The 26,315-nt window shown below is 40.8% G+C and overlaps 1 protein-coding gene across 2 annotated transcripts in view; it reads left to right on the plus strand.

Moving 5' to 3' along the window:
- The window catches only part of MYO9A (myosin IXA), a 398,158-nt gene that overhangs the window by 357,539 nt on the left and 14,304 nt on the right, over positions 1–26,315 (plus strand). The window contains exons 26-37 of one of the 2 annotated variants that reach the window (XM_084641695.1): positions 1,140–1,230; positions 1,744–1,956; positions 10,409–10,521; positions 11,918–12,075; positions 13,594–13,817; positions 14,374–14,490; positions 15,405–15,593; positions 16,906–16,953; positions 18,586–18,697; positions 20,837–20,898; positions 23,843–24,035; positions 25,515–25,643. In XM_084641695.1, the coding sequence (XP_084497821.1) occupies positions 1,140–1,230; positions 1,744–1,956; positions 10,409–10,521; positions 11,918–12,075; positions 13,594–13,817; positions 14,374–14,490; positions 15,405–15,593; positions 16,906–16,953; positions 18,586–18,697; positions 20,837–20,898; positions 23,843–24,035; positions 25,515–25,643 (1,649 nt within the window). Of the gene's footprint in view, positions 1–1,139; positions 1,231–1,740; positions 1,957–10,408; positions 10,522–11,917; positions 12,076–13,593; positions 13,818–14,373; positions 14,491–15,404; positions 15,594–16,905; positions 16,954–18,585; positions 18,698–20,836; positions 20,899–23,842; positions 24,036–25,514; positions 25,644–26,315 lie in introns of both variants that reach the window. The other variant, XM_084641696.1, reaches the window with a different exon arrangement.

The following is a 26,315-nucleotide window of genomic DNA, read 5'->3' on the forward strand; positions in this document are numbered from 1 at the left end:
AATCCATCATCAGCATGGACGCATGTCCTCTGGAATGGTGGGTGAAACAGAAAGGGTTATATGAATCTTTAGCGCATCTGGCATGTAAATATCTTGCAACACAGGCTACAACAGTGTCATGTGAACACCTGTTTTCCTGGTGACATTGTAAACAAGAAGCAGGCAGCTTTATTTCCTGCAAATGTAAACAAACTTGTTTATCTGAGTGATTGGCTGGAGTAGGACTGATGGGACTTGTAAACTCTAAAGTTTTACATTGTTTTATTTTTGAATGCAGTTATTTTTTGTACATAATTCTACTTTTGTAAATTCAACTTTCATGGTAAAGAGATTGCACTACAGTACTTGTATTAGATGAAATCAAAAATAGTATTTCTTTTGTTTTTTTACAGTACAAATATTTGTAATAAAAATAAATATTAAGTGAGCCCTGTCCACTTTGTATTCTGTGTTGTAATTGAAATCAATATATTTGAAAATGTAGAAAATATCCAAAAATATTTAAATAAATGATATTCTATTTTTGTTTAACAGCGCATTAATTTTTTTAATCGCTTGACAACCCTAGTCTAAACTATTATTTTTTATTATTTATTTCATTTAAATCAGTGCAACAATTAACTTGATGCTGTATAAGATACAAAATGAAGACTATTCTTGCTCTAAAGATCTTGCAGTTTAGTAGATAAAACCCTGTGGCAGGCCCAGAAGAAGGAATAATAAAGGAAATAGAAGTTCTTCTTTTAGACAGTAGCATGGCAATGAACATTTTTAATATGATTTTCTTTCTCTTGTCACTTAATTTTTTTTCCATTCTGCAATTTTACTTCCCAACACAAAGCACTAAAGTTAACCTGTATAAGAGCTACTGGCAAATGTGCAGCAAAGATGATGGTTCAAAGTTTAACGAAGGACAGGAGATCTGTTCATTCGTGCTTTTTATCCTCACTACGGTGTTTATTGGTACTAAGTGTATGCTGAATAACTAAAGATGGCATCCCTTAAAACACATGAAATCAAATTGCAGTTTATTCTTGATCTGTTGAGTTGTACATACTCGAATGTTTCTGGAATCTGGACTGATGTTATGGGTGAACCTGGGCGAGGAATTTAAATGTCTTTTTGTTGTTGTTGTTGAGTTTCAACAAGGAATCTTCAAATCATCAGATCCTTTCGAAAGATGAGCTACCTAGAAAGCCACTAAAGTTCCCTGGGCCAGGCAGAGGGGGGGTAAGTTACAGCTTTCTTATTTCATCTTTCAATTGAACAAAACTTATTCTGCAAGTTTCCTCTCAAGTGTTTGAAGAGAAAACAGAAGGGTGGGTGATGTTAAATTACGAGTCTGTGAGAAGGACGGGGGGATACTAATGGTATGGAAACATTAAAGCCTTCTCTTCAGGATACCCCAGTTAACACGGGAACATACCAGTGCAGAATTGCCAGACATTTTCTGCCATGAATGCCCTAGTGATAAACACTGTAGAATGCTGGCATGTCTTGTTTTGTTTAACATATGTTTTGATAGCATCCATGACGGTCCATTTTCCCAGTGCTCTCTTTCATTTTTGTTTTCCCCAATCCCCTCCACTGTCTGTGATACTTGTGTGTTATGTGTGGATTAGCATATTGTTCATGGAGTTCTTAAGGCTGTACTTGACCTACCCTGTGATGTCAAACATCAGCAGAATCACCTTTTCTTTTAAAACATTTTTGTGTTATCTGTTTTATCATTTGGTCAAGCAGGTTGCCAGACCGGCCCATAAAAAGAAAGCCCGCATGGCGCGGACGCGCTCCGATTTCTTGACTAGAGGTACTTTTGCTGATGGGGAGGGGGATACGGAGGAAGATGATTACGATGACAATTTTGAGTTCCTTCTCTTCCCTGACCAACCTCCTCACCTTGAGCCAGGGCCTACAGCCAGACTTGGGCAGGCCTGTCACAGTGACTCCGAAATGGTAATTTTCCGACATGCGGGAAAACAAAGGGAGCAAGCAGCTGTGCGGGAGCATTTCTTTGCTAACCCTTAGCTGTACTGACACCCTACACCGCTTCTTCTCCCACTGATAATGATGCTGTAGTTGGGTAATCTCAGTGAACACAGCAGAAGCAACCTCAACAAATTGGGGGGGAGCACTATTGTGTTTATATCAAACCTTGGCGTTGCCTTCAGGATGGATTTGACAAAGACACCTAATGAAAGTAGTGCTTCTAGCTTTCCATCAAGCCAGAGAGCTACAGTATGTACCTAGTACAAATGCTAAGGATCACCCTGCCAGCAATCATGAAAAAGACTAGGGCATAGGGAAGGCTTGCAGGACTTATGTAGTTTCTCTGTAGACTTACAAAGACTGTTTATCACATTCTACTAGTTTACAGCAATAGCCATAGCCTGTCTAATCTCCCTCTCCTTTGACAAGATTCATTGTACAGGTGATCAGAAAAGATCTAACCAAACAAATTGTCCCACATACAAACAATTCTTTGATTAAGCAACAAAAACTCTATCTGTATCTTACATTTTCCCTATTAGTTTTGATTGTTTATCTTTCATTACACTTTCTGGCCATTTATTTCCCTTTTAAAATAGTGCTTCACTTATTATTTGAGGCCTGTAACTTCAAAGAAACTAGTTTCTGGCATCAATTTTTTTTCCAAGCTAAAAGAAAATGGGAGCGAGACCACATGTGAAAATGCAGATATCTGCACAGGAAATGTCTCATGTTTCCTACCCACTCGTTCAGATGGTTTAGACCATCTCTGTCTTACACATACACACACAAAATATTTTAATTAATGCTAAAGTTGTGGCAGAAAACTGACCAAAACTGTGAACTCCATAGTTCAGGTAGGCATTTCATTTTGGAGCTGTGTTTCTCTGGCTAGGGATTGGAGATCATATGGCATGTTACCCCACAGGTGATATGAACATCCTGCCACACACACTATAGATACAGAAGAATCATCTTTTTCACCACCCCATGCCTTTACTGGGAATTTCTACAAGACTACCTGAAATGAGGTGGCACTTCTTTGTTAAACTCCTTTTTTGTTTTTAACAATAGCTGTAAAAAAAAATCCTTAGGGTGAATATTCTTTGCGGAGGGGAGGAGAAGAAAGTGGATTTTTGATCCAGTTGACTCTTAAGATTTCTCTTGTTACATAAGAATGGCCATACTGGGTCAGACCAAAGGTCCGTCTAGCCCAGTATCCTGTCTTAGGACAGTGGCCAATGCCAGGTGCCCCGGAGGGAATGAACAGAACACGTAATCATCAAGTGACCCATCCCCTATCCCCCATTGCCAGCTTCTAGCAAACAAGAGGCTAGAGACACCATCCCTGCCCATCCTGGCTAATAGCCATTGATGGATCTATCCTCCATGAATTTATCTAGTTCTTTTTTGAACCCTGTTCTAGTTTTGGCCTTTACAACATCCTCTGGCAAGGAGTTCCACAGATTGACTACGTTGTGTGAAGAAATACTTCCTTTTGTTTGTTTTAAATCCTCCTTAGTTTTTGAATTAGATATACCATCATTACTGTCTGTCAGAAACACTGTTACAGTCTGTCAGTAATATTACTTTACAGGCCCAGTGCCACTCTTTTGATGAAAGTCATGGGTGGTTGATTTGCAGTTCCTCTCTATTTCCTGCTTTAGTCACAGTAAAGGAAACTGGGAAATTATATTCAAGTAATTTTATAAATGACCAAACTGATTTTTTTCTTAAGAAATTGGATCAAAAAAACAAACTCTCTCTGTCAGATCTTGAGAGTTACATTTCACCTATAGCTGAGCTTCTGCAGTTTGTAGTATAAACGCCCGAACTGTTGAAATTCTCACTGCCTCCGTTATGGCAAAATAAAACCACTATTGTAAAATAAAAAGGGGTGGGAGGATGAGGAAAGAAGTAATATTTGCATGCATGGACTTTAAAAACATCTGTGAATGTTTGGAGGAAAGTTCCCCCTGGAGAAGGTGCACTCATATTGGGTCTGTTTGACTGAAAATAAGGAGTGCTGCTGAAGACAGGACTAGGCTGTGGTAAAGGATTGAGTACAATGACCAAAGGAACTGACACTGAATAGGCTCTTTGGAAACTAAATTCGTGAGACTCCAAAATATTTTCCTCAAAGTTCACCTTGCTGCAGTTCTGTTGGCTCCTGTGTTCTTTAGATTATTTACAGACCAAACATCTAAAAAGAGATTTTTAAAAGCTATTTTAGATAAACTGATTTAAGGGATTCTGCACTGTGTAGGTAAGCAGTGCCCTAAGCTCAGTGCATGCTGTGTTCCTGGAGGTTTACCCTGTTACAAAGCATTAGTTCTTTTAGCAGTAGAAATCTTTCACACTGGAAAACTCTGCTAAGATGCAAAAGGGTGCTGGGTTCACTGTTAGGATGGATGACACTATCCTTGGAAGGGTTTTAGTTCATGCCTCTTATTGGAAATGGTCCTATGATTTTGCTCACTGGGTTTAACAACAGTCATTGCATGCAAATAGTCCTAGGCCTGTCTCATCAGTTCACACTGTGTATCATCTCTCCTTCTGTATCACTTACCCTCTGTACTACTCCGTCACTCTCTCTAACTGGTGGTTGGGCATGCACAGTGGTATCATCTGGGAGCAGTCACTTGCACGACCAGGCTCTGCTTTCTAGCATATGCTGAATAGATACATTGTTGCATAAAAGTACTGTATATCTGTATGTTTTGTAAATATATGCAGCATTTCCATCTGTGTTCTATATTGCAGGACTAGGTTTGAGACCAGCTCTTTGGAAGCAACAGCTTTTGGCTTCTGTATTTCAGAACCACCTTGCCTTTGTCTCAGTGCTATTTTAGAACAGCAAAATTTATGGACTGTTCAAGTGATGCAGTTACCAGAAGCTGATTAGCATTTAGATGTTAATAGCATAGCCCTTGCAGTGCCTGAGAGACTGTTACATGTGATAAAGCAACTTAACAATACAGCAGTAGGGATGTGAGTTGGTTTCAGTACAAACCGGAGAGTACATGAATGTGGGTGTGTATTTGTTGTTTGCCTTAAGATTTCAATACAATAGGAAGGACAGCCAAGCAATCTTCCTTTGAATGGTGGTGGTTATTTTAATGAGAAAAACAAATTAGTTTATCATACATGCACAACAGCTGCTAATTATCAAAAGTCAGTTTTTAGTAAATGTTTTTGGTGTGCTGTTCATAAGCCAGTGGTTGCTGAATACATGAAAGAAAAACAGCGTGTGTGACACTGATAAGTAAAGTACTTTTTGATTCAGCTGCTGCTGTTATTACTAGCCTGCCTGTTTGAAGTCCTAGTACGGTAAAACCTGCTGATGTCCTGTGTGCAAAATCAATTTATTTGTGTAGCCTGTTGGTAGGTAAAGGTGCAATAGATGGTGTTTCTCGCTGGCACTGTGGTATGCACATATCTGCAAAGAGAGTCTTCAACCAGAGGTAAAGTTGAAGGTGCAAATTTGAATCTGATTGCTTAATACAAAGTAGACTTTGGTGACAATAGTGTGCTTGACAATGAGTCCATCTCTTCAAAGGTTGCTTGGATTTTCTAGTCAGCAAATTTCTAGTTATCAAACAGTATGACAAGTACAGATGTCATGTACAGCTTATCTTAAAGGATTAATAGAGCTTGTTTTTACTTTTAAACAGAGAGCTTGCAATCTCTTTTATCATGTATGTAAGAGAGCTTGGCTAGAGAATCAGTTAAAGCCACATTTGAGATGTCCTGTGAAGCATTTATCATTTTGCAATGATTTGTTTAGATAATTTGTGAGGGGAGTGGGTGAAAGTCTTTAAATGCCATTTACCCTTTTTCCCCAAGGCGTTTGAGGTCATATTGAAAATGAGAGAATAATGAGGATACTCTCACTATACCTTTCTTAATGAAGCAGTGACGTGAATTTTGAATTTAAAAAATGAAAGTTCTGAGTAACTCCGGAATTTTGTCACCCATTGTCCAACTCATAAAACAGACAATCCATGAACTTGAGGGTTATGACTTCAATAAAGATCCATGAAATTAGAACCCTTGTCATAAGCTATCACTAATCAGTGGGAAATGCATCTTATGAAAATCCTTCAATCCAGCATGATGGAACAAAGCACCATCTGCATCTGTTAGTCACATATATTTGTGCAGCGTGCACATACTAAATCTAAACTCAGCCCATATTATTGCAGAGGAAATTAATTCCCTCCTCTACCCTGCCAGACCCATTAAAGTCCACCCCCTGCAGCCTGCACAAATAGATGCACCTTGCAGTGTGCTCTAAAGGTCAACAAACCAGCCCTGTTCTAAATCCGGGGATAAAGCCCCCTGACAGAGAACACTTTGCTGCCAGCCACCTCTCTTTTTAAGGGCAATCCAGCTTGAATGTCTCTGTCAATTGCAACTATGGCAGGGAGGGAGACAGTCTCTCAGGTCAGACAGTCCCAAGCTATTCAGGGCATTATAAGTTAAAACCAACACATTGTATTCAAAAATATAGTCAGTTGTTAAAGTAGTTGTTTATATTTTTAATAAAAAACAATCCCAAAGTTATGGAAGAGCTGAAGAGGAGGATAGCAGAGTAGCGATTGCAACCTCAATGGTGCCAAGAAAAAATAATGTAAATAAAACATATCTAATAGTTTAATGATGATCTCATATACCCCTTATATCTGTTTCACTATGCAATGTGCATCAGGAGACCTTTCCTCTTTACACTGTATATCCACACACAAGAAAGATGGCTTTTTTTCAGTCCCCACATTGTTAATATCCAACAAGCAAGATGGCAATGATCTCCCTGCTGCATTTTGTCCTCATACAAAAAGCCCATTCAGTAGAGCTGATTATTTCCCTATCTATAATACTTGTTGGTGTTGCTCACATAAACAACTACACTATGCAAATTATCTGAATTCTTTTTATATTTCTGGAAGTTTTATGCAGTGTAATCATGATGACCACTAGAAGAAGCACTTTGTCCTTGCATATTCCAACAATTTATTACCAAGAAAATTACATCAGCTTTGATCATCACATCCGCACCATGTTCTTTCTTTGAAGAATCTGATTTCATGTCGTGCTCTTGATGTAAAAAGCATACACAGATCCTTTCATCAGACTTGTCGAAAAAAACACACTACCAGCACCATTGTATGTAAAGCCTCTGTGGGTATGTCTGCACAGCAAAGGAAAGTCTGCGGCTGGCCCGTGCCAGCCGACTTGGGCTTGGGCTGTGGGGCTGTTTCACTGCTGTGTAGAATTCCGAGCTTGGGCTGGAGCCCAGGCTCTAGGACCCTGCTACGTGGAAGGGTCCCAGAGTTCAGGCTCGGGCTCCAGCCTCAGCCTGGAAGTCTACACAGCAGTGAAAAAGCCCCGTGAGCCTGAGTCGGCTGGCATCGGCTAGCCGTGGGTTTTTCTTTGCTGTGTAGACATACCTTGTGTGCACACAAGCTTTTGGTTGTTTTGATTTGCAAGATCAGATGTGAGGACTGCTATAGACCAGCTGTGAGCTGGAAGGACATTGTCATATTGGCCTGCAGACCAGCACAACAAACCTTCCACACTACTTTTGGAATTCCCACAGCCATTGTTGCCAGAACCAACATGGAGCTTGTTTTAAGCTGAAGCAGAGCATAACTAGGCCAAGAGGACAGCAAACATGAACATATTTCTTTCCCCTTTACCGCTTACAGTAGTAACCAAGCTTAATGTGTCTAATCCTGCGCACTCAGACCACATGAACCATGCAGTATCAGAAAGATCCCCAAACACAGAAGTGCACTTCTGAGAAATTTCCCTATAAAGTCTTATTTTTACACATAACAGAGCTAAGACGTTTCTGTGGATAAGGATAAGTTATCACAAAATAGGGTTGAATCCACTGCAATCATTGAGACAAATATTTTAACAGGTTTATTTTTAAACTGAGAGGTTTGTACAAACTGTACCTGCTTTCATGAGCGTCTGAGGTATCAGTTACTGAAATAGGTATTTCATTGTATCCATATATTGTATCTATGTTAACAGCTACTGTTGTTTCGGTATGATAGAATTTTTTTCTTGTTTCTTGAGAGTATTTAAAATATATCTTTAACGCAACATAAATAGACTAATCAAAATACTGGAAGAAGATTGGAATCCTATTCTGAGCCTCAGTGCTGCACAGCTGACCTTGTTGGAGAAAATCCACGAGCTTCAATTCAAAGGGGAAGAAGTTTTATTTATATTATTATGCGGCTTCTTATTTCAGTGTTAGTAGTGCTTTGCGTATGCTGCCATCTGCTGGCTGACAGGGTTAAAACACTTTAAATGTCTGGAGAACAACGTCCGTAAAACAAATAAAATAAGCTCTTAGACAGTAACAGTTTTTTCATTACATGGTGAATGTTGTTCTCCTGGAATCCATATTTTATGTAATTTTGGTTAAAACCTTTTTTATATATAGATTACTCATGGATACAATGGAAAAAATGGCTATATTGAAAGAAATGCGTTAAATATAAGTCAGCATGTTCAGCTGATCATAGTGTTTTCATTTTTAAAAAACAGTTGTATAGAACAGAAAGAGATCACACTCCTTGAAATGCATGAGAGTGCCTCATAACACTCATCTTGCTGGAGAAGGTGACACTCCTGTAAGCATGAACCCTCAATGTCTTTTTGATTGTAACATACAATCTGGTTTTACAAAGTCTGACTTTCAGCTCCCATGATGTTTGTGCCAAATGTGATGTTTTCAGTAAGATGGTCACAACCAGGAGTCAGGTTCAGAAACCCCAGTTTTAGCTGACAGTAGTTGCATAATGACCTGTCATTTTTAACATGTCAAGAAATGTTTCTCACCCCGTGATCTTTTGGGCTGCTCTACTGAGACAAATGGCTGCAGTTTTCTTTCAGTAGTCACACTGATGTAGTCACCAAATGTTTGCAGTGTTTGCAGAAGCTGGATGATTAAACAGACCCTCTTCAGCTAATCCTCTTGTTTAATATGGCCAAATCTCTTCTCCATGCTGCTTCAGGAATATCATGCATGTATAGCTTCGCATGCCAAATGAAAAAGGATCTACTCAAAGTCACAACTTTCACCAGGCCTTTTCCTTTTAGGAGAGAAGAAACAAACAAAAAATACTATCAACTAATCAAACCATTTCCTCCTATAGGCTGGGCAGGGAAAAAAGATTTATTATTTATTTATAATTTTTAATTATCTGTGCTTGGACACTACAGTAATGGGGCTATCAAAGTACATAGATTAGAATTAAATTACCAACCTCAGCTGGCTGCCTCAAGACATGTTTTTGGACAACTTTTTAGAACCATAACTATTGCTCTTTCAAACCAAATTTGACATAACATTGTGAAAACAGCCTCTCTATTATAACACGCTAGGGAGATTAAGAAACTACCATCTCTGTAATATTGTTTTCCCCTGAATGAGAAATAATCAAAATAAGGCAACACTTAAAATCAAATAGACTTAATCCAAAAAAGCATATATTTTCAACACTTTGCATACAGTATTGTTCATGGAATTCTTTTTGAATGTAATGAGCTGTGCGATTTAAATCCATTCACACTTCAAAAATGTACCCACAGCATTTTAAGCTATTGAGAAAACTATGAATTGTGCTATTAGTGATTGAACATGGCATATGTAATTGCTTTATATTACCTCCTCCTAAATGGTGTGTCTTCATTTTAGCAGGCCAGTGCACTAGCACTTTGAACAAATCAATTTTTTTTTTAGTCTTCTACAGAGTTGAAGACTAAAAATCAAAACTTGAATACTGAGGAGGATGTATTAATATCTTATAGGGTACCCTGATACATTGATACTCTTACCAATTTCATTGTTAGCTGGGAGTATCTGTTGGAAATTCTGTTGCAGACATCCGTTTTCTAAAATGAAGAGTTGGATTGATCAGTCAATTGAGTGTTCCAACTGGCTGAACATTCTTGGTTGCTTTGTAATGTGGACAACAATGTGGGTTTATGTGAAGCAGTTTAAAATATCCATTGCTAAATCTAATTTAAGAGATGCTTCTTTGGGAAGGAGTTGTTTTGTTAATTCTGTGTGAAAATATGTAGTTAAATACAATGCTGAAGCCAGTATGTTTTGCTGTACTTGAAATGTTCTGCTCTTCTAGGAGGCATTAAGGTTTCTTGTTGCCTGTAAGTGGATCATCGATAGGTTGGACCAAGCCTATCCATTTAGGTTTCACCCAATTGTTAACTTTTTGACAGCCAAACAGAAATCAGGACATGTTTTAATGATAGCATATAACATTTTCAATTTTTTGTGTGTAGCAGATGAAATCTCAAATTGTTCTAGGAGGTCTGTGTCACCTGCAATGCTAACCAGTCTCTTGATTTTAAAGTATTTTTATACTTGTAATTGTTGCAGACATTGCAGCGTTTCACATCAAGTGAAGGCCAAGCAAAGCTTCATAAAACAATGTCTCAGGGTGAGATTGGAAAGCTAGCAACTGTTCAGAAGAATCTATCTACCGACAGAAGGTATGAAATATATACCTGATGGGGGAAGAGCTGAAATGATGGGAGAGAATGAGTCCAACCCATGTCATATTTGATGCCCTTCAGATATTAGGGCAACTGGCTCAGTCACTGGATTTGCAATCTATCTTTTCAAGAATTTTTGTTAGATTAAAAAGTTTTATTTCATATTACAAAAGAATTGGATAATGCAACCAGGAACTTTTATGTAACAAGATATATAGGCCTTAATTTTCAAAAATTTTCAAATTTCCTATGCAAAACTATCCAGTTGTCAATGCAACTTGTAGTTTCCCTGTATTTCATTTCTGATGGTTCATGGCACTTAAGTGTGTGTGTTTGAAAATGTGGCCCTTAAAGCTAACTGCAAGAATCAGAACAAATCACAGGCCTGGGTAGAAATAGAAAACTGTGTGAGAATCACTGTGTTGTGTCAATCAAGCAGGTAGGGAAGAATGCACAATGAAATGGAATAAACATTACAGTGTAAAACCCACATCTCACTAAAGAAGTACAATTTAATCACTCTGTACAGAATTTTTTCCAAACTCACTTTAACACTGAATGAAAATACATATTTAATGTAAGTTCAGTATCCAATATTAAGTTAAGCAATGTAGACTTATCTAAGGATAAATTATCATTGAGAAACAGTGGCAGATAGAATTCTGAAGTGTTAACTGTAGTGCTGGAATCAAAGACACACAGTTCCAGAGTCAGTTGCAGCCTGGATTACAGAGTCATTCTGAGTGGGCCTTATGTTAACTTTATCCTTTTCCCCATCTGAGAAAGCCCAGCTCCATCCAGACTAGACATCTGCATTTTAGTCTGCAGAAGAGAAGAATTTGATAGCTGCTTTCAACTACCTGAGAGGTAGTTCCAGAGAGGATGGTTCTAGACTATTCTCAGTGGTGGAAGAGGACAGGACAAGGAGTAATGGTCTCAAGTTGCAGTGGGGGAGGTTTAGGTTGGATATTAGGAAAAACTTTTTCACTAGGAGGGTGGTGAAACACTGGAATGCGTTGCCTAGGGAGGTGGTGGAATCTCCTTCCTTAGAGGTTTTTAAGGTCAGGCTTGATAAAGCCCTGGCTGGGATGATTTAATTGCGTATGGGTCCTGCTTTTGAGCAGGGGGTTGGACTAGATGACCTCCTGAGGTCCCTTCCAACCCTGATATTCTATGATTCTATGATCTGCTAGGATGAATACCTAGTGCTTTTCTTTTTTTGCCTAGCTTTCCCAGCAGTGAAATAGATCCATGTTCCAAAATACAGTTGTACAGTTTGTTTGTTACTCTTAGAAGGAAGGAAGGAAGGAAGGTGCATGGGAATCAGTTAGATTTGGAAAAAAATGGAAATCATCTGAATTAAAGCAATTTCTCTTTTCTCACCTATTTACAGGCCTCAGAGAGCCAAGATGAGATTCTGGGTGAAAGGGAAACAGGGAGACAAGAAAACACCCAGAGAGAAGCTTACGACCCAGTCTGAGCTGCTTGAGCTGTATGCAGAGCAAGAAGAACCAGGCATAGAGATGATTCCTGGCCTCCAGCTTGATGAAGGTAAATGTGGGGGAGGGATATGTGGCAGTTTTGCCAAGCTACTTTCAGGTATTTTGTGGGTCTGCAAAGTTGTACTTGACGTAGTCGCTTGGAGACACAGACCGTAACCATTTTGAAACTGAACGGTAAGAGTTAAACAATGATGTAGTAATATTAAGTTCATTTATTTGGGGTAAAATACATCTAGAGACTGTTATAATCAAGCAGAGATTTTACAGCTTCCATGTTGACATTTTGTAGCAGGGTTGGACAAGCTCTCCTTTAATTATACATTTTGAAGTTTTTCTTGATAAATTCTTGATAGTGAGTGAATGAGGCTATATATTAGAGTGATGGAATGAGAGTGGATGCTAGTTTTCACTGCAGAATTAAAGAATTTCCCTGAGTAGGTCAGGTGAGCGCATAGGGTGCAGGGTTGAAGACTTGAAACACATTGATTACTTTAAAAAAATTAGGATAAATAGTCAAAACAGTGTCATATTCCCAAACAAGAAACTTTGGTTTGTAAATAAGTGTATCAATAATTTAAGGAAAGAAAACTATAAATGTGGTGGTGTTGTTTTAAGATAAATTCAAGCAGCTGAAAGCAAAGAAATTCAGCTCTACCTAGCTTTGGACCTGTGGCTCTAGAAAGGTCACACACTTCAAATTTGATGTCTAGTTCACCACTAAGCCTTCCATTCCAGCTGAGCCTAAAAGCTGCATTATTGCTCTGAGTGCCTTCTCTCTCATTTTCTTATTTAATGTGCTGGGATCTCTGCAGAAAATGCTTCTGAAAAATATTTTCTCTACTCTTGAGAATCTCCCACCTCCTTCTGGACTCTATGGGAGGCAGCAGAATTAGGATACAGAGATGGTTATTTGTTCTCTCTTGTGTAGGGCTGCTGTCTTCTCCATAAGTTGCAGGAAATGCCTGTCTAATAATACTTGGCACATTCCATTTTGAAAGTACTGTACAACCATTAAATAACTAATTCTCATTGCACCACTTTGAGGTAGTCAGGTGTTCTCCCCCTTGGACAGAGGAGGAAACAGGCAGAGAGGCTAGGTTGATTCCACTCTGATAAGTGATGTACAGATATGACACTTTCCTACTCTACTCCCTGTGAATATTCAGAGTAATATCTGCTAACTTTAGTAATATTTTGTTTCCTCCTTATTACCCTATCATGACCATCAGTACAGCTCAGAGAGAGAGAGCTGGGTTCTCTTCTGGTTTACACTTCATCAGCAGAATTGTTCTCTAAGTTACCATCACAGAATTGGTGGTGGTGATGAAAGAGAGACTCCAGCTTGATATTCAGGTCCAGGGTGGAACTTGCAGTACTGGCATTTGGGAAAATCATCTTTATTATTTGTACACTGAGCATATTTGAGAAGAAGTTTCTGAGAGTAAATATTGCAGCATTTTATGTTTTAATAATGAAAAGTGATAAGAAATTAACAACATGATGGCGCTTCTGAGAACTCAAAAAATAATCATAATCTGCTTTTCTCTTTCCTAACTTTTAATTGTAGAGTTGGGTCCACATCACCTGACACCCCCAAGGAGTCCAGAGCTGTCAGGCATCTACAGAAGGGAATTTAAGGAGAACAAGGAACCATCTCCTAAAGTGAAGCGTAAGCGCAGCGTGAAGATCAGCAGCTTGGCACTGGAGCCTGTGCAGTGGCAGAATGACTCTCTGCAGATCATAACCAGTGCTGGTGACTTGAAAAGCATGGATGAGTTTCTCCTGAAAAAGGTACGCTCAGCCATTTTCACTTCAGCATAACCACAGTAGAGAAAAGACAGAATTCTGCTGCCTCGTACATTACATAATCAGGGTCACCTCTTAAAAGAGCTGCAGTGGCAACGTTTATATCACAACTGAGACGACAGTTTTAGATCAAAAGCTGCAATCTTGACTATGGCCATTCTAAATAATTTTCCGGAGTTACCCATATTATTGTGTTATCCACAGTAAATATGGTGGGCAGGGTTTACTTAATCAATACATTTTTTAATACTGGGAGAAAGAGAAAACACTCCTCTTTGGTCTCCAAAGGAAAACAACTTATCAGCTAATTGGCTATTTTAGTTCCACACCATCAGAACAAAATTAAAGGTCTCCAGGAAGTCATGGAACTGATTGGCTAACTGGCTGGCAAGGAAATAATGTCTAAATGCAAAAATCAAAGTGTATTCTCATAACCTTTCAATATCAAACGATTGAATCTGCTTATAAGAGGGCAGTTTCTCCTTAATAAGTGGTGCTGGTGCATAAAATGGAATGTTGTAATTCTTTCTGTCATTCCCAGATGAATGATCTGGATAATGAAGATAGTAAGAAGGACACACTTGTGGATGTGGTGTTTAAGAAAGCATTAAAAGAATTCCGGCAAAACATCTTCAGCTTTTACTCATCAGCTTTGGCAGTAAGTAAAGGTGCTGTCATGTCAAGTACAAGTTTAGAAGAGTAGCACATAGAAAACTTCACACCAAGGAAGAATGAAGGAAAGGTGCCCTAGCTTCCCACCACAAAACCAAATTATAGCATCTTAAATGCACCATAAAATAGTGGAGGAGACTCAAAGGAGGTCAGAAACTTTATGGATTTAAAAAGTTTATTCAGTGAAATACACATGCTCCTCTCGTGGTAAGCTGTGTGCTGTGTCTGGGTGCCTTGAAAGTGAGATGCTTGTACAATCTGCTCAAATGCTCTTGATTCTGTAAAATTGTAAATCTGGTGTAATGACTCCCTGATAAACCCTTCCGTCAGCAGCATGTAACCCCTATCATAGTAGTGTAAGTAGTATTCTAACCTACAGTGAGTCTTGTACTGCTCCAAACCTCAATCATATGCTGCTGAGAAGCTCAAGCTACATTGTAGGTTAGAATGTGTGCGATTAAATGGAAGGTAGTAAACTGTTACAGCTACCCAAAATACTGGAAACATTTATGTTAAAATTCCAGTGATAGAACTTCTACAAACTTGGAACTCTTTGCCCTTTGAGTGTCTGTATAGATCTACGTTGTACGTTACAAGATAAGGCTTGTTATTTCCCAAAACTAACAAAAATTCTCTTGCACTTTCATGCGATTCAGCACTTCCTGTAGCTGATAGCCTGCTCAGTTGATCTCTCTTTTGCTGTTCAATCCACCAACAAGCCATTGTACTGTACAGTGTGTTCTATGAAATAACAATGGACAAACTAGCTTTTTCATCACACTCTTGTACTTACCCACATTAAAGGCCCAAGAGTACCAGTCAGGGCTGGAACAAGTCTCTGAAGATATGGAAATCTGTCATATTAAAGTCCTTTTTCTGATCCTCTTGTCTCTTTATAAGATGGATGATGGGAAGAGCATCCGGTATAAAGACCTATATGCCCTGTTCGAGCAGATTCTGGAGAAGACCATGAGGCAAGAGCAGAGGGATTGGAGTGAATCGCCCGTCAAAGTCTGGGTCAACACCTTTAAAGTATTCCTTGATGAATACATGACCGAATACAAACCTCTGGATTACACTGCTGCAAAGGTATGCCTCCTTCTCTTTGCTTATTGAAATGGTGCTGTGCCGCTTCACACACCACATCTCTGGGATGATGTTGTAGACTGCCAAAGTGGGCAGCCACGTTGCTGTGAAGCCTTGGGGATAAGGCAGGCTGCAGGCCTCCGTAAAAATAATTGTAATGCTTTGCACCTCCAGTTGTTCAGCTGGCAACCTCTGAAAAATGGGACAGTTATTCTGCCCATCTGGAAGTGTGAGGGTAGTAGAGGGCCATGTGCACATTCTGGTGGATTTGAGATTATTTTCATCATCTAAGGGTGAGAAAAGGCAGAGGAACGTAGTATAGAGTTTACCAGACCTCACCAAGAGCCTTCTAGTGCCTCCCACTTCTGGGCGCAATGATGCCTTAAAAATAAATGTGTTCCTTCATTCTGCCTCTCTGCCCCTCCCCCAGTGACCACCTGCCCAACTCCCTCTCAGCCCCGGCTGCCACTGAAGAGCCTCTGCAGGGGAAGGAATGGGGAGGTGAGGGTCTCCAGGTTGCAGATCAGTATGGCAACCAGCTGATGGTCACAGAGTAGCTGGAACCTACCACAGTGCACACCCTGCTCTCCCATCCATGCTGCCATTCACACAAACAGGTTCCTCGCTCCCTACTCCTTCCACCCTGCAATTAAAACCACTAATGGATCTTAGGCCAGGCTGGTGGGGGTCACCAGTTGTTCTGGAGAGGAGAGCCAACCCTCTCCTCTGGCTCCCATGTGCAGCACATCCACAGTCCTCAGGACAAGTTTCTTGTGGGCCACAATCCTTGGACAGGATGTGAGCTCTGTAGGGCAGTTTTTCAAAGCCTGGGGCTCTCAGCTGAAGCACGGCACTTGGCAGATATGCAGTTAGGGTTGAATTTTCAAAATCACCCAACTGACTTTTGAAAATGGGATTTTGGCTCCTAAGTCACTGACACGCTTTTGAAATGTTTCCCATAATGCCTGTCTGCAAGTCAAAGAGAGCACTGGCAGAACTGTGTGAGTGGCCGAGGACGTGGACTGTCCAGGCTTGCTGCAGGTCTGGATTGAAGAGAACTGGCAGAGCTGTGGAGGGGGATGCTCGGGCCTGGAATGCAGGGGTTGTTGCAGGTCAGGATTGATAGTGCTGTGCAGCCATTCGCTTTCTGCACTGTTGTTTTATCCAAGATGGCTGGGATTGAATATGGATTTGAGGATGAAGAATAAGATGAGAAGGAAGGAAAATAAATTTGAGAGAATTCAGCGGACTTTAACTTGAACTATTACTCTTTGATTTAATTATTATCTTTAAATCTCTTTTAAATACACCTTAGGTGCCAAAAACAGAGAGAAAAAAGAGAAGAAAAAAAGAAGCAGATGTGGTAAGTTGAAATCTCTGTGTCTTAGTGTTAAAGAATTAAAGTCTGCATGGTCAGAAATGAATCATGCTGATAGCAATCTCTGTGCCTACATTTGAGCATTGTAACTTACTAAGAACAAATCTCAATGGAAGAGAGATTTGACAATGTGTTAGGAAAACTAATGAGATGAACTAGTTTTGCTTCTCTCTCTCTCTCTCTCTCTCTCTCTTTTGGCTTTGCTTTTTATTTCAACCTAATTCCAATTTCATTGGCTGGTAGCAGGGACAATATAATTTATAGTTAAGGCTGCGATTTAGTCATGGAAGTCATGGAATTCATAACTTCCAAAGACCCCTGTGACTTCAGCCAGCACCGGCTGGAGCTACAAGGTCCCCTGCTGCCTGTGGAGCCTGGAAGCTGCAGGGTACCCCTGCAGCTCCAGGATGTCAGGTGGACCCCCACCTTCCCACTCCCCCCTGCAGCTCCTGGCCACTGTGGGTGGCAGGGGGACCCTCACCATTCCCAGCTGCTGCAGGCAGCAGTGGGGCACCCCGCCGCTCCCCACCACTGCGGGCAGCAGGGGGAACCCTTGCAGCCGCCAGCGGAGAGGGACCCTGGAACTCCAAGCCCCCAGGAGTGGTGGGGGCCCCTGAAGCTTCCAGCCTGCCTGCAGCTGCGCAGGCTCCCCATTTTGTCATGGATATTTTTAGTAAAAGTCAGGGACAGGTCACAGGCTTCTGTGACTTTTTCATTATTGTCCATGACCTGTCCCTGACTTTTACTAAAAATATGCGTGACAAAATCTTAGCCTTATAACAAATAATGGAATGTATCAATTTGTAGTATGCAGCAGAGCTTGTGTTTGCCTAGATGTCCATAGTGTAAAATTCAGCAAGTTGCATTCTGTTCCTGTGACATCAGGTCAAAGGAATATGATGTTTTTATTGGATTTAGAAATGGAGTCATCTGCCTTAAAGATGCTCTGCCATCTGCTGGACAAGGAACAGATCTGCAGTTTAGTAACTAAAAGAGCCCAATTTACAGAAGTGGGTAAATGTATGACATATCTGTATCCCAGCTGCAGATGTTCAGATTGGCAGTCAGTTGTTTAGGAATTTGAATGCTGATTTCAGAGTCCAAATACAGTTTTCTGATGTCCATTCAGGTTGCTAATGTTTGAAGATTAGGCTCATCAAAGTAAAAAGAGCAAGGAACAAGGAGATCTTTCCATATTGGTGCTCTGGTAATACACTTAAATCCTTGGAGTTTCATTCTCACAGCTTGACATGTCACCAGAACTCAAGGGAAATATTCCCTTGTGCATTATATCTCTGTAGCTCGATATACACCAATTTGTGTATCAGTTTGATTTTATGCAGGCACAGACCTAGTCTGCTAGTTGTGAAAGATCTACAAGTAAATTGCTTCAGAAAAGAAAATGCAAATAATACACTGGCTCAGACAGAAACACACATCTCTTTTGGGAGATTCTGTGGCAAAGGTGGTCTGTCCTGTATTCATTCCAAACAAAGAAGATGTGGCTGTCCAAAGGCTCCAAGTATTGACAGTTAATTCACCCATTCTGCAGCAGGCTGTGCATCCAGCTCCGTGTCACATGAGCCACTGAATTTTCAATCTTGTATTTTGTCCTAGGTGGAAGAGCATAATGGTCACATTTTTAAGGCAACCCAGTACAGCATCCCCACATACTGCGAGTACTGCTCCTCCTTGATCTGGATAATGGACAGGGCTTCTGTTTGTAAATGTAAGCCTGGACTGTTCAGCTTGTCTTGTGTTCATTTCCTGGTGATGCCCATTGTGCTCCTAAGGATCCCCAGTATATTTCCCTCTTCCTTCCCATGACATCCTGAGGCCATGAGAACAGAGAACCCATCTAGGGTGCTCCCGAAATCGGCCAGTAAGGTCACTGTACAGCACACAGTGCAAAAGGGAAACACCAGCTGTGGGAATTGTGTCTGGGCCTCTCACACAAAACTGAAAATCCACTGCTGGCTCTTGAAGCTACTCATGTAGCGGTTAATTCGATCTTTGTAAACACAGTGAAAGGAGTAAGAAAAATATTATCAGGCAGAAATACTGAGCTACAGTTACATAGTCTTGGCACGTGGGATACGTGGTCCTTTTCAGTCTGCAGAATTTTTGATGCCCTGATGTGCCTGACAGCAATTAATTCAGTTTAGAGTACTTAAATTGGAGTCAATTGGACTTCTGTGGGCATGAGAAAAAGTTGACAGCTCTGAAAATCGAGAGTGGCTTTTTGATGGGAGAGGAAGGGCTGAAGTACTGTTTTCATGTTATTTTAATACAAAATTGGATACAGGGAGAACAGAAATCAAATGATATTTCCAACCCAGTCAAGCAGATCCAAATCTAATAGTTCAGAGAGGCTTCAGAGAAGAATCTAAACTTGTGGAATCTCTTCTGAACCAATCCTCCAAACCTGGGAATTGTGCCAAAAAATGTTAACTGTCGTACCTTTTAAAAATAAAGGCTTTGATTTTCATTTATTAGGGCTGTAAATGTAAATAACGTATTTTGGGGCCCAAGTGGTGTATTGAGTGCAGAAGTGGCCATTTGTGAATGCATTTTATGTGTATTGCTGGCATCTAGCTGTAAAAATCAGGTCTAAAATGTCAAGCAGAAGGCTGTAAAATGTGCACAACAACAAATCTCTGCACAAACGTTAGCTAATTAACTTGTATTGTGGCTTTACTAACTGTGACATTTTGAGTCCACCCAGTCCAGGAAGGGGTAGTATCACCACTTGCCCTGTATCTTTGGGAACCTTTGTGCTGTGCAGCAATGGCTCAATTCCCTGACCCCAAGTAGCCTGCCCACAAACATAAGGTCTCACCTTGGCTCTCACCAGCCTAATTCCACTTTGTAGGGTGACACCAAAAGCAGACCTTCAGTCCAAAATATGTCTTTCCCAAAGTCTTAATTCCCAGATACCTGAACTATTCCCCTCTGGTTCATCACTCCCAAAGGTGTGAAATCAGCACCCCAGTTAACAGCTCTGTTTGGCACGCACACTCCACGCAGTTTGCACATCAGAGAGTTGCTTGGGATAAAAATAAACAAAAAGTCTGTGAAATAGAAACCCCCCAGATTCAAAGATGAAATTGTAAGGGGAAAGCAAACCTATACAAGTTACATGGAAAATAAATGGAAAGATGCAACCTCAGGCTGCACATTTTCATATCCGATAAAATCCCTTTTCAAATAAGAGGTACCTATTGCTTTAAAACAGTTTCCCGGCTATAGGAGGGATCCTGTGTTTGTGGACAACCCTCTGCCTTGAGACAACTGTCCCCCAAATTCTGAATGATCTTCAGTTCAAACCCCTTCCATTTGAAAAGGATTTGCAGTTTGGTTTTTCAGTTACCAGAGACATTCGAATTAGGGAAAACTCCCTGCTTTCTTCCTTTCTGTAGAATGGGGTTTTCCTTTCAGTTTCAAGTCGTTCCCATTTGCTTTGATGGTTCCCCATTGTTTTTTCATGGGCTGGCCAATGTCTAGGTGCTTGAAGCCAGTCTCATGGGACTGGGGAAGTAGCTCCTCTCTGCCTGATTACTTCATCGCCCTGCTGTGAGGTGAAGCTGAAGTACAGTTACAGTTTTGTATATACACCCCTCCTTCATAACCCTAACCTGTACCCATAGCTCAGAATGACTGTTACACTGCTATGACAAGCTTTCTTAAATGACCTTACGTGATGCACTCTTACAGTAGAATAACAGTATGCAATCACTTGGTTTAACTGATTCTTTTTGCTGGGTTAAACCGTCTGTTTTCCCCTTGGGGTGTCTGGAGTCTGATTATCACACGAACACGCCAGGAGAGACTGTAAAGTGCTAAGTATAATTTTTTCTCATCGTTACAGTATGTAAGTATGCTTGTCACAAGAAGTGCTGTCTTAAAACCACAACCAAGTGCTCCAAAAAGGTAAGATTTTGTCAATCCATTCATTCATTTAAATACCTTTTCTCTCCTGTGAGCATAGCTTTAATCAGTGATTTTAAGGAGGTGTTTACAGGTACAATAGTGGAATTATACTAGCTGGAAACTGGGTTGCAGTCCTGTGCATGTGTGCCAACTGCAGAGGTGAGCTTGCTCCTCGAGGATGGTGCAGAGCTGAATGGTTTTTTGTACCACCTGCCACTCCACTGATCTGCTCCGAGGCCTTAAATATTCTTGCCAGCAGGAGGAGCCTTCCTCATTTTACAGCATTTATGGGATTTCAGAGTAGAGAAATGAGTAGATGTAATTTATGGCACATGGCATGGTATATATCATACCAGGTACCTAGTCGAGGCCAAGGGTATCTAGTATCACTTATATTTCCTGATCTGTGGTGGTGGTTTTTCTTTTCCATTTTACATCTTGTTACATTTTTATAACAATTAACTTGTATTATCCTAGATACTCCAGCACCCAGTGAAGTCCACATAGTACCCACTTAATAAAACCTTGCATGTTCTCTTAGCTGTTATTTACCAGGCAGTCAGGATGTATAGACAACAGGGAATAAATTCAGCAGGTTGTTAGAGATGCTAATGAACCATTAAACTATTATCTTTTCATTTTCTCCTGTGTTTATTGCACTCAGTAAGTAGCTGGTATGGCTCTTGGTAATGTATGAGGAGTATAGCATGTGCAAAGCTTTATCAGCTTCCAAGGTGTAAGTCCCAGAGGGCAACATAGTTCAACTCTTCCCTGTGTGTAACTAGAGATATTCTTTGTTAAAGCTTGGAAGGACATTTGAATGTATTTACTTTAACATCATTTTTCAGCCATCCCCCACTCCCTACCCCGACAGTGCATGTACTGAGTCTCTGCAGTGTAACTGAGGGAGCTGGATCCATGATGATATACAAATAGCAGCCTGTGATACTCTTACAGCGATAAATGCATCTCTCTGGTGTTTCCAAGAGAATGGAGTTGCTTTACATGTTTAAGCATTTTGTATCCTTATGATCTCAGACCTGAACCTGTGTGTTTTATGCTAATATGGAGGAGAATTGATATCTTTGCTACATGGCACCTCCCTCCCCTTCTGCCCAGGAAAACAAAAAGTTTATCCTAATGCTGTTGGTTCACCAAACCAGGCCTACTGCATGGCACACAGCCAGAAATGTAGCAAACAGGAAATGAAAGAATTCAGTCCAAGAAAACTCTGCTAAAATAAAATAACTGCTTGATGTGAATTCATTTCCTGAACTCTAGTGAAGTGACATTAATGTGTTCGCCAAGTTCATCTTTAAAAATCTTGTTTGCTAATGCCCAGGAAAATTTGGAGTCTGAAAAATAAATACCAGTCCAAGGTACTGATTGGAAATAGTTAGATCATTTGCATTTGTTAATTTGTTTATGCTGGATGGATTCAGGATGCTAAGGGTTAAATTTTCACAGTGCATCAGCTGAGAAAGTTGGTGCCATTCTCAGGGAAGTGTGCATTTGATATATTTTGAGAAGGTGCCCTTTATCCAAAAGGTAACAGCAGATTTCCTAGTTGTTTTTTAACTTTATGCAGTACTTTCATTTAGGCTTATGATGGAACGAATAGAGCATCAAGCTTATCTTAGTGTATTTGCTTTGATGGTCCTTGTAGTTTGCACTAATGCATTTTATGCTAATGTTGGCAGTTCTTTGTTTCTTTTAACACAATAACAGCAAAAGTTAGAGTTTTTGTTATAGTACTTGATGTTATCTATAGGAACAGCCCAGTCCTGGCACTAAAAGATTAAGAGATGATAGTATGATAGCTTGTGAATTTTACACACAAGATCAAAACCAGTTGCTTTCACCATTTCTTCCTGGTGTGTTCTTGCATGGAGGTCTATCCAGTGTAGAAACCTCCCCTGGGCATTCCCCTCTTGTTGTTTTCATTTGTGCCGTGGTAACAGTGAATGAGAAGAAGCAGACATGGAAGAGTGGCACTGGTCCGAGGTCTAACCCAAGCCACGCATCTACTTTCTCATTCATTGTTCTGGTTGGATCACTACCCATGCTGTGTTTGAACATACAGTCCATATGTTCAAAGCCTCCTAAGTGCATTATTGCTTGAAAAGTTTCTCTCAGTCTTTTGACTTTATCCAACCAGAATCTCACGTTCAGGTTGAATGTGATCTAATTGTTTGCTGAATGTTGAGTCTCTAAAGTGCAGTTCTAGTCAGGAAAGTGACTCTGTAAAAACAGAGAACGTCAGGGTCTTTTACTGATTCTCTTTCTCTCTCAATGGCTTCTATGTCACGCTTGCTCAAAACCATTTTTTTTTTTTTTTTACTGTCAGCACGGTAAGTTCATCTAGGGATCTCAGAATCAAGCCCAAATGTGTTCTCCTTCGTGTATCATCACCAGGCAATTTTCTCAGTGAGGCATGAAGCAGACTAGAATATAGCTCACTGTTGCATAGCTATGTTGGTTCTACAGGCACAGTAAAAATGTCAGTAAATGAAGCAAACAATGACTCTGAAGACACAAGGAGAGTACCAATGAGCCATTTTACAGAGCCATTTTTCTGAGCACAGCCCCATTGCAAGCCTTAACTATGAACATTTGCTGGTCTTTGTAGCAGTGTGCAGTGCTGCAGACACAGCAGAGTGAACGCAGGGATAGCTACAATGACCAAGACAGCCCATGGGAAAGATTGGATTTGTGGGGCAGTATACAGGCCTTTTCCCTCTTCCCTTGCGCTCAGTTAGATTTACTAGATTAATTTGCAAATAATTCAGTTAACTTTGTTTAAAAATGTGAACGGCAGTCAAATTGCACTGTATACATTGCAAGGATCAGTCCCAAGACATCCCTAGGTTTACCACGCTATGAGCAGCATTGCATTGAGACCTTTGAAAAGGAATTGAGACATTAATCTCTTTCTCCACATCAGTATGATCCCGAGCTTTCGTCACGGCAGTTTGGGGTTGAGCTCTCCCGACTGACCAATGAGGAGCGAGCGGTGCCACTGGTGGTGGAGAAGCTCATAAACTACATTGAAATGCATGGGTTGTACACCGAGGGCATTTACAGGAAGTCAGGCTCAACCAATAAGATAAAGGAGCTCCGACAGGGTCTTGACACAGGTAAGACGAAAAAGAGAGAGTCTCAGAAGGGGAGCTAAAGGGGCAGCTGAGAGCCTCCGTGAAAAGGGAATTCATGTCATCCCTTCCCCCACCACAGACTCTGGCTTTTGGTACCATGGAAGTACAGACTTTTCTCGAATACCAGCCTTCACCAAAAGTCTGCTCTGTGTTAGAGTCCTCCCGTCTTGTGGAACTGTTTAATTCTTTCTTGTTTTATTCCTTCTCTTGTGCACAAATGTGCAAAAAAAAATCATTAAAAAGAAATTGCGGGAAAAATCTACGTTAGCCAGACTTCATATTTATCAACATCACCTAGACTTCCAAAGTGCTTTACAAACTCTGTCTAAAGACTTTCACCCCTGGAAAATTGGCTCCTTTCACGACAAGGGTTTTAACATGGTCATATTAAAAACCAGGTGCCAAGGTTGTGCTGTTGTGCACTGTGTGATCTGTGGTTGTTACAGTATTAATACCTGTTTTTCGTATGACAGTAGTTAGTACTATGCAGTGTTGTTGTAGCTGTGCCCACTGTAGTAGGAAGAGAGCCTGAGACGTAAGCCCTTGTATCAGAGGCCTGGTATGAGGCCTGAGGCCTGGGCTAAAGTAGCGGTCAAAACTTTGCTGATATAAAGCAAAATCAGGCTGTGAGCTAGAGGCAGGCCCTGCTCACAGAATCCGGCAAGACCAGGGCTAATATTGCAGAAACATACATTCCTAAGTGCTAAGCACAAAACATGCAAACACATTCCAGAAGGGTGGTGCCAGAACACCCCATACCAAGAATCATACAAACACATTCCCCAAAGATAACAGGAACACACTGACCCTGCCTAAATATATGGTCAGGGTGACAATGTGATGGATAGAAATGTACAAGGTGATGGGTGGTGACATCAGAGGGTGTCAACTATCAGAAGAGCAATACGTAACTTGTTTGTATATGTGTATAAAAATGTATCTCAGAGACAATGTCTTTATCTAGCCTAGGGAGGAACAGAAAGTCCTGCCGTTCACTGAGCTGGTCCATTGTTATGGGTATACATGTATTCGTGCGGGATACTAGTACCATGCTTCATTGACAATAAACCTGGCTGGGTGCCTTCGTACCTTAACAGATCTTGTGGTCATTGGGTGGTTCGCTCGAGGTCTGCCATGCCAGCTGTCTGCGCAGGGCTGGAGCAGCACACAGAGGGAACACACATGCAGCCAAACATCTGACCACACCCACAATAGTAGAGAGACGGCGAGTAAGGTAATAGTTTTTATTGGACTGACTTCTGTTGGTGAGAGACAAGCTTTTGAGCTATACGGAGTTCTTCCTCAGGACCTCTCTCGCTCACAGAAGTTGATCCAATAACAGTGGTTAGGTAATAGCCAGTGCTAGGACTGACATGAAAATACTGGCTTGTTTACTGGATCAAAACTGATCATTTTCTTTTTCCTTTTCCACTCCCCCCACTCACTTGCCTCTGTGAACAGATATCGACAATGTGAATCTAGATGACTACAACATTCATGTCATTGCCAGTGTGTTCAAACAGTGGCTGAGAGATTTGCCCAATCCCCTCATGACCTTCGAACTCTACGAGGAATTTCTGCGAGCTATGGGTAAGGAAGGTCCATACAAATCCTATACAATCACACACAAAACCCAAGACGGGGAAGAATCAGTTAGCTTCAGGAACCAAACCCAGTTTCTGCTTGCCCAGAGCAAGCAGTCTTTTTTTACTTTAGTTTTATCATCACCATTGTCATGACAAGCAGCAAGCAAGTAGATTGTGTGCATGTACAATTGTACAAGTGCCAATTGTACTGAGTGTTTGAGTCCAAAAAGTCATTTGGGTGATATGTCATCTTTTATGTTGTTACTGGCAACACAGTGCTGGAGCCTCTCCCACCTGCCTCCCTCTTAGAGTCTTTTCCCACTGCCGGGGTCTTTCCCTGCAGCAGGGAAAGACTTCATCAGTGGATGATGCCACTGCTAAAAATAGCAGTGTAGCCGGGAAGAACGACTTCAGCATTTATAGAGCCGTGTAGACAATGCTTAATTTGTGCCAAGGCTTGCCAGGGCTGAGCTCCAGCACATCTGCTTCAGCAACTCTCTGCTGTTGAAGCCTTTCTTTGCTGCCTCCCCCTGCCAGATCTTTTCACTGACGTGTAGGTATGCACTGCAGTGTGGACACAGCCTGCTTTTCACTTTGCCATGTAGCCACAGACAGCACTGTGACACCAACTAATCCCTTACAGTCTTATAGTAGTCAAAGCCTTTGCAGTTCACAG

Source organism: Lepidochelys olivacea (assembly GCF_965140295.1).
Source record: "Lepidochelys olivacea isolate rLepOli2 genome assembly, chromosome: 10".
Classification (NCBI taxonomy): Eukaryota; Metazoa; Chordata; order Testudines; family Cheloniidae; genus Lepidochelys; species Lepidochelys olivacea.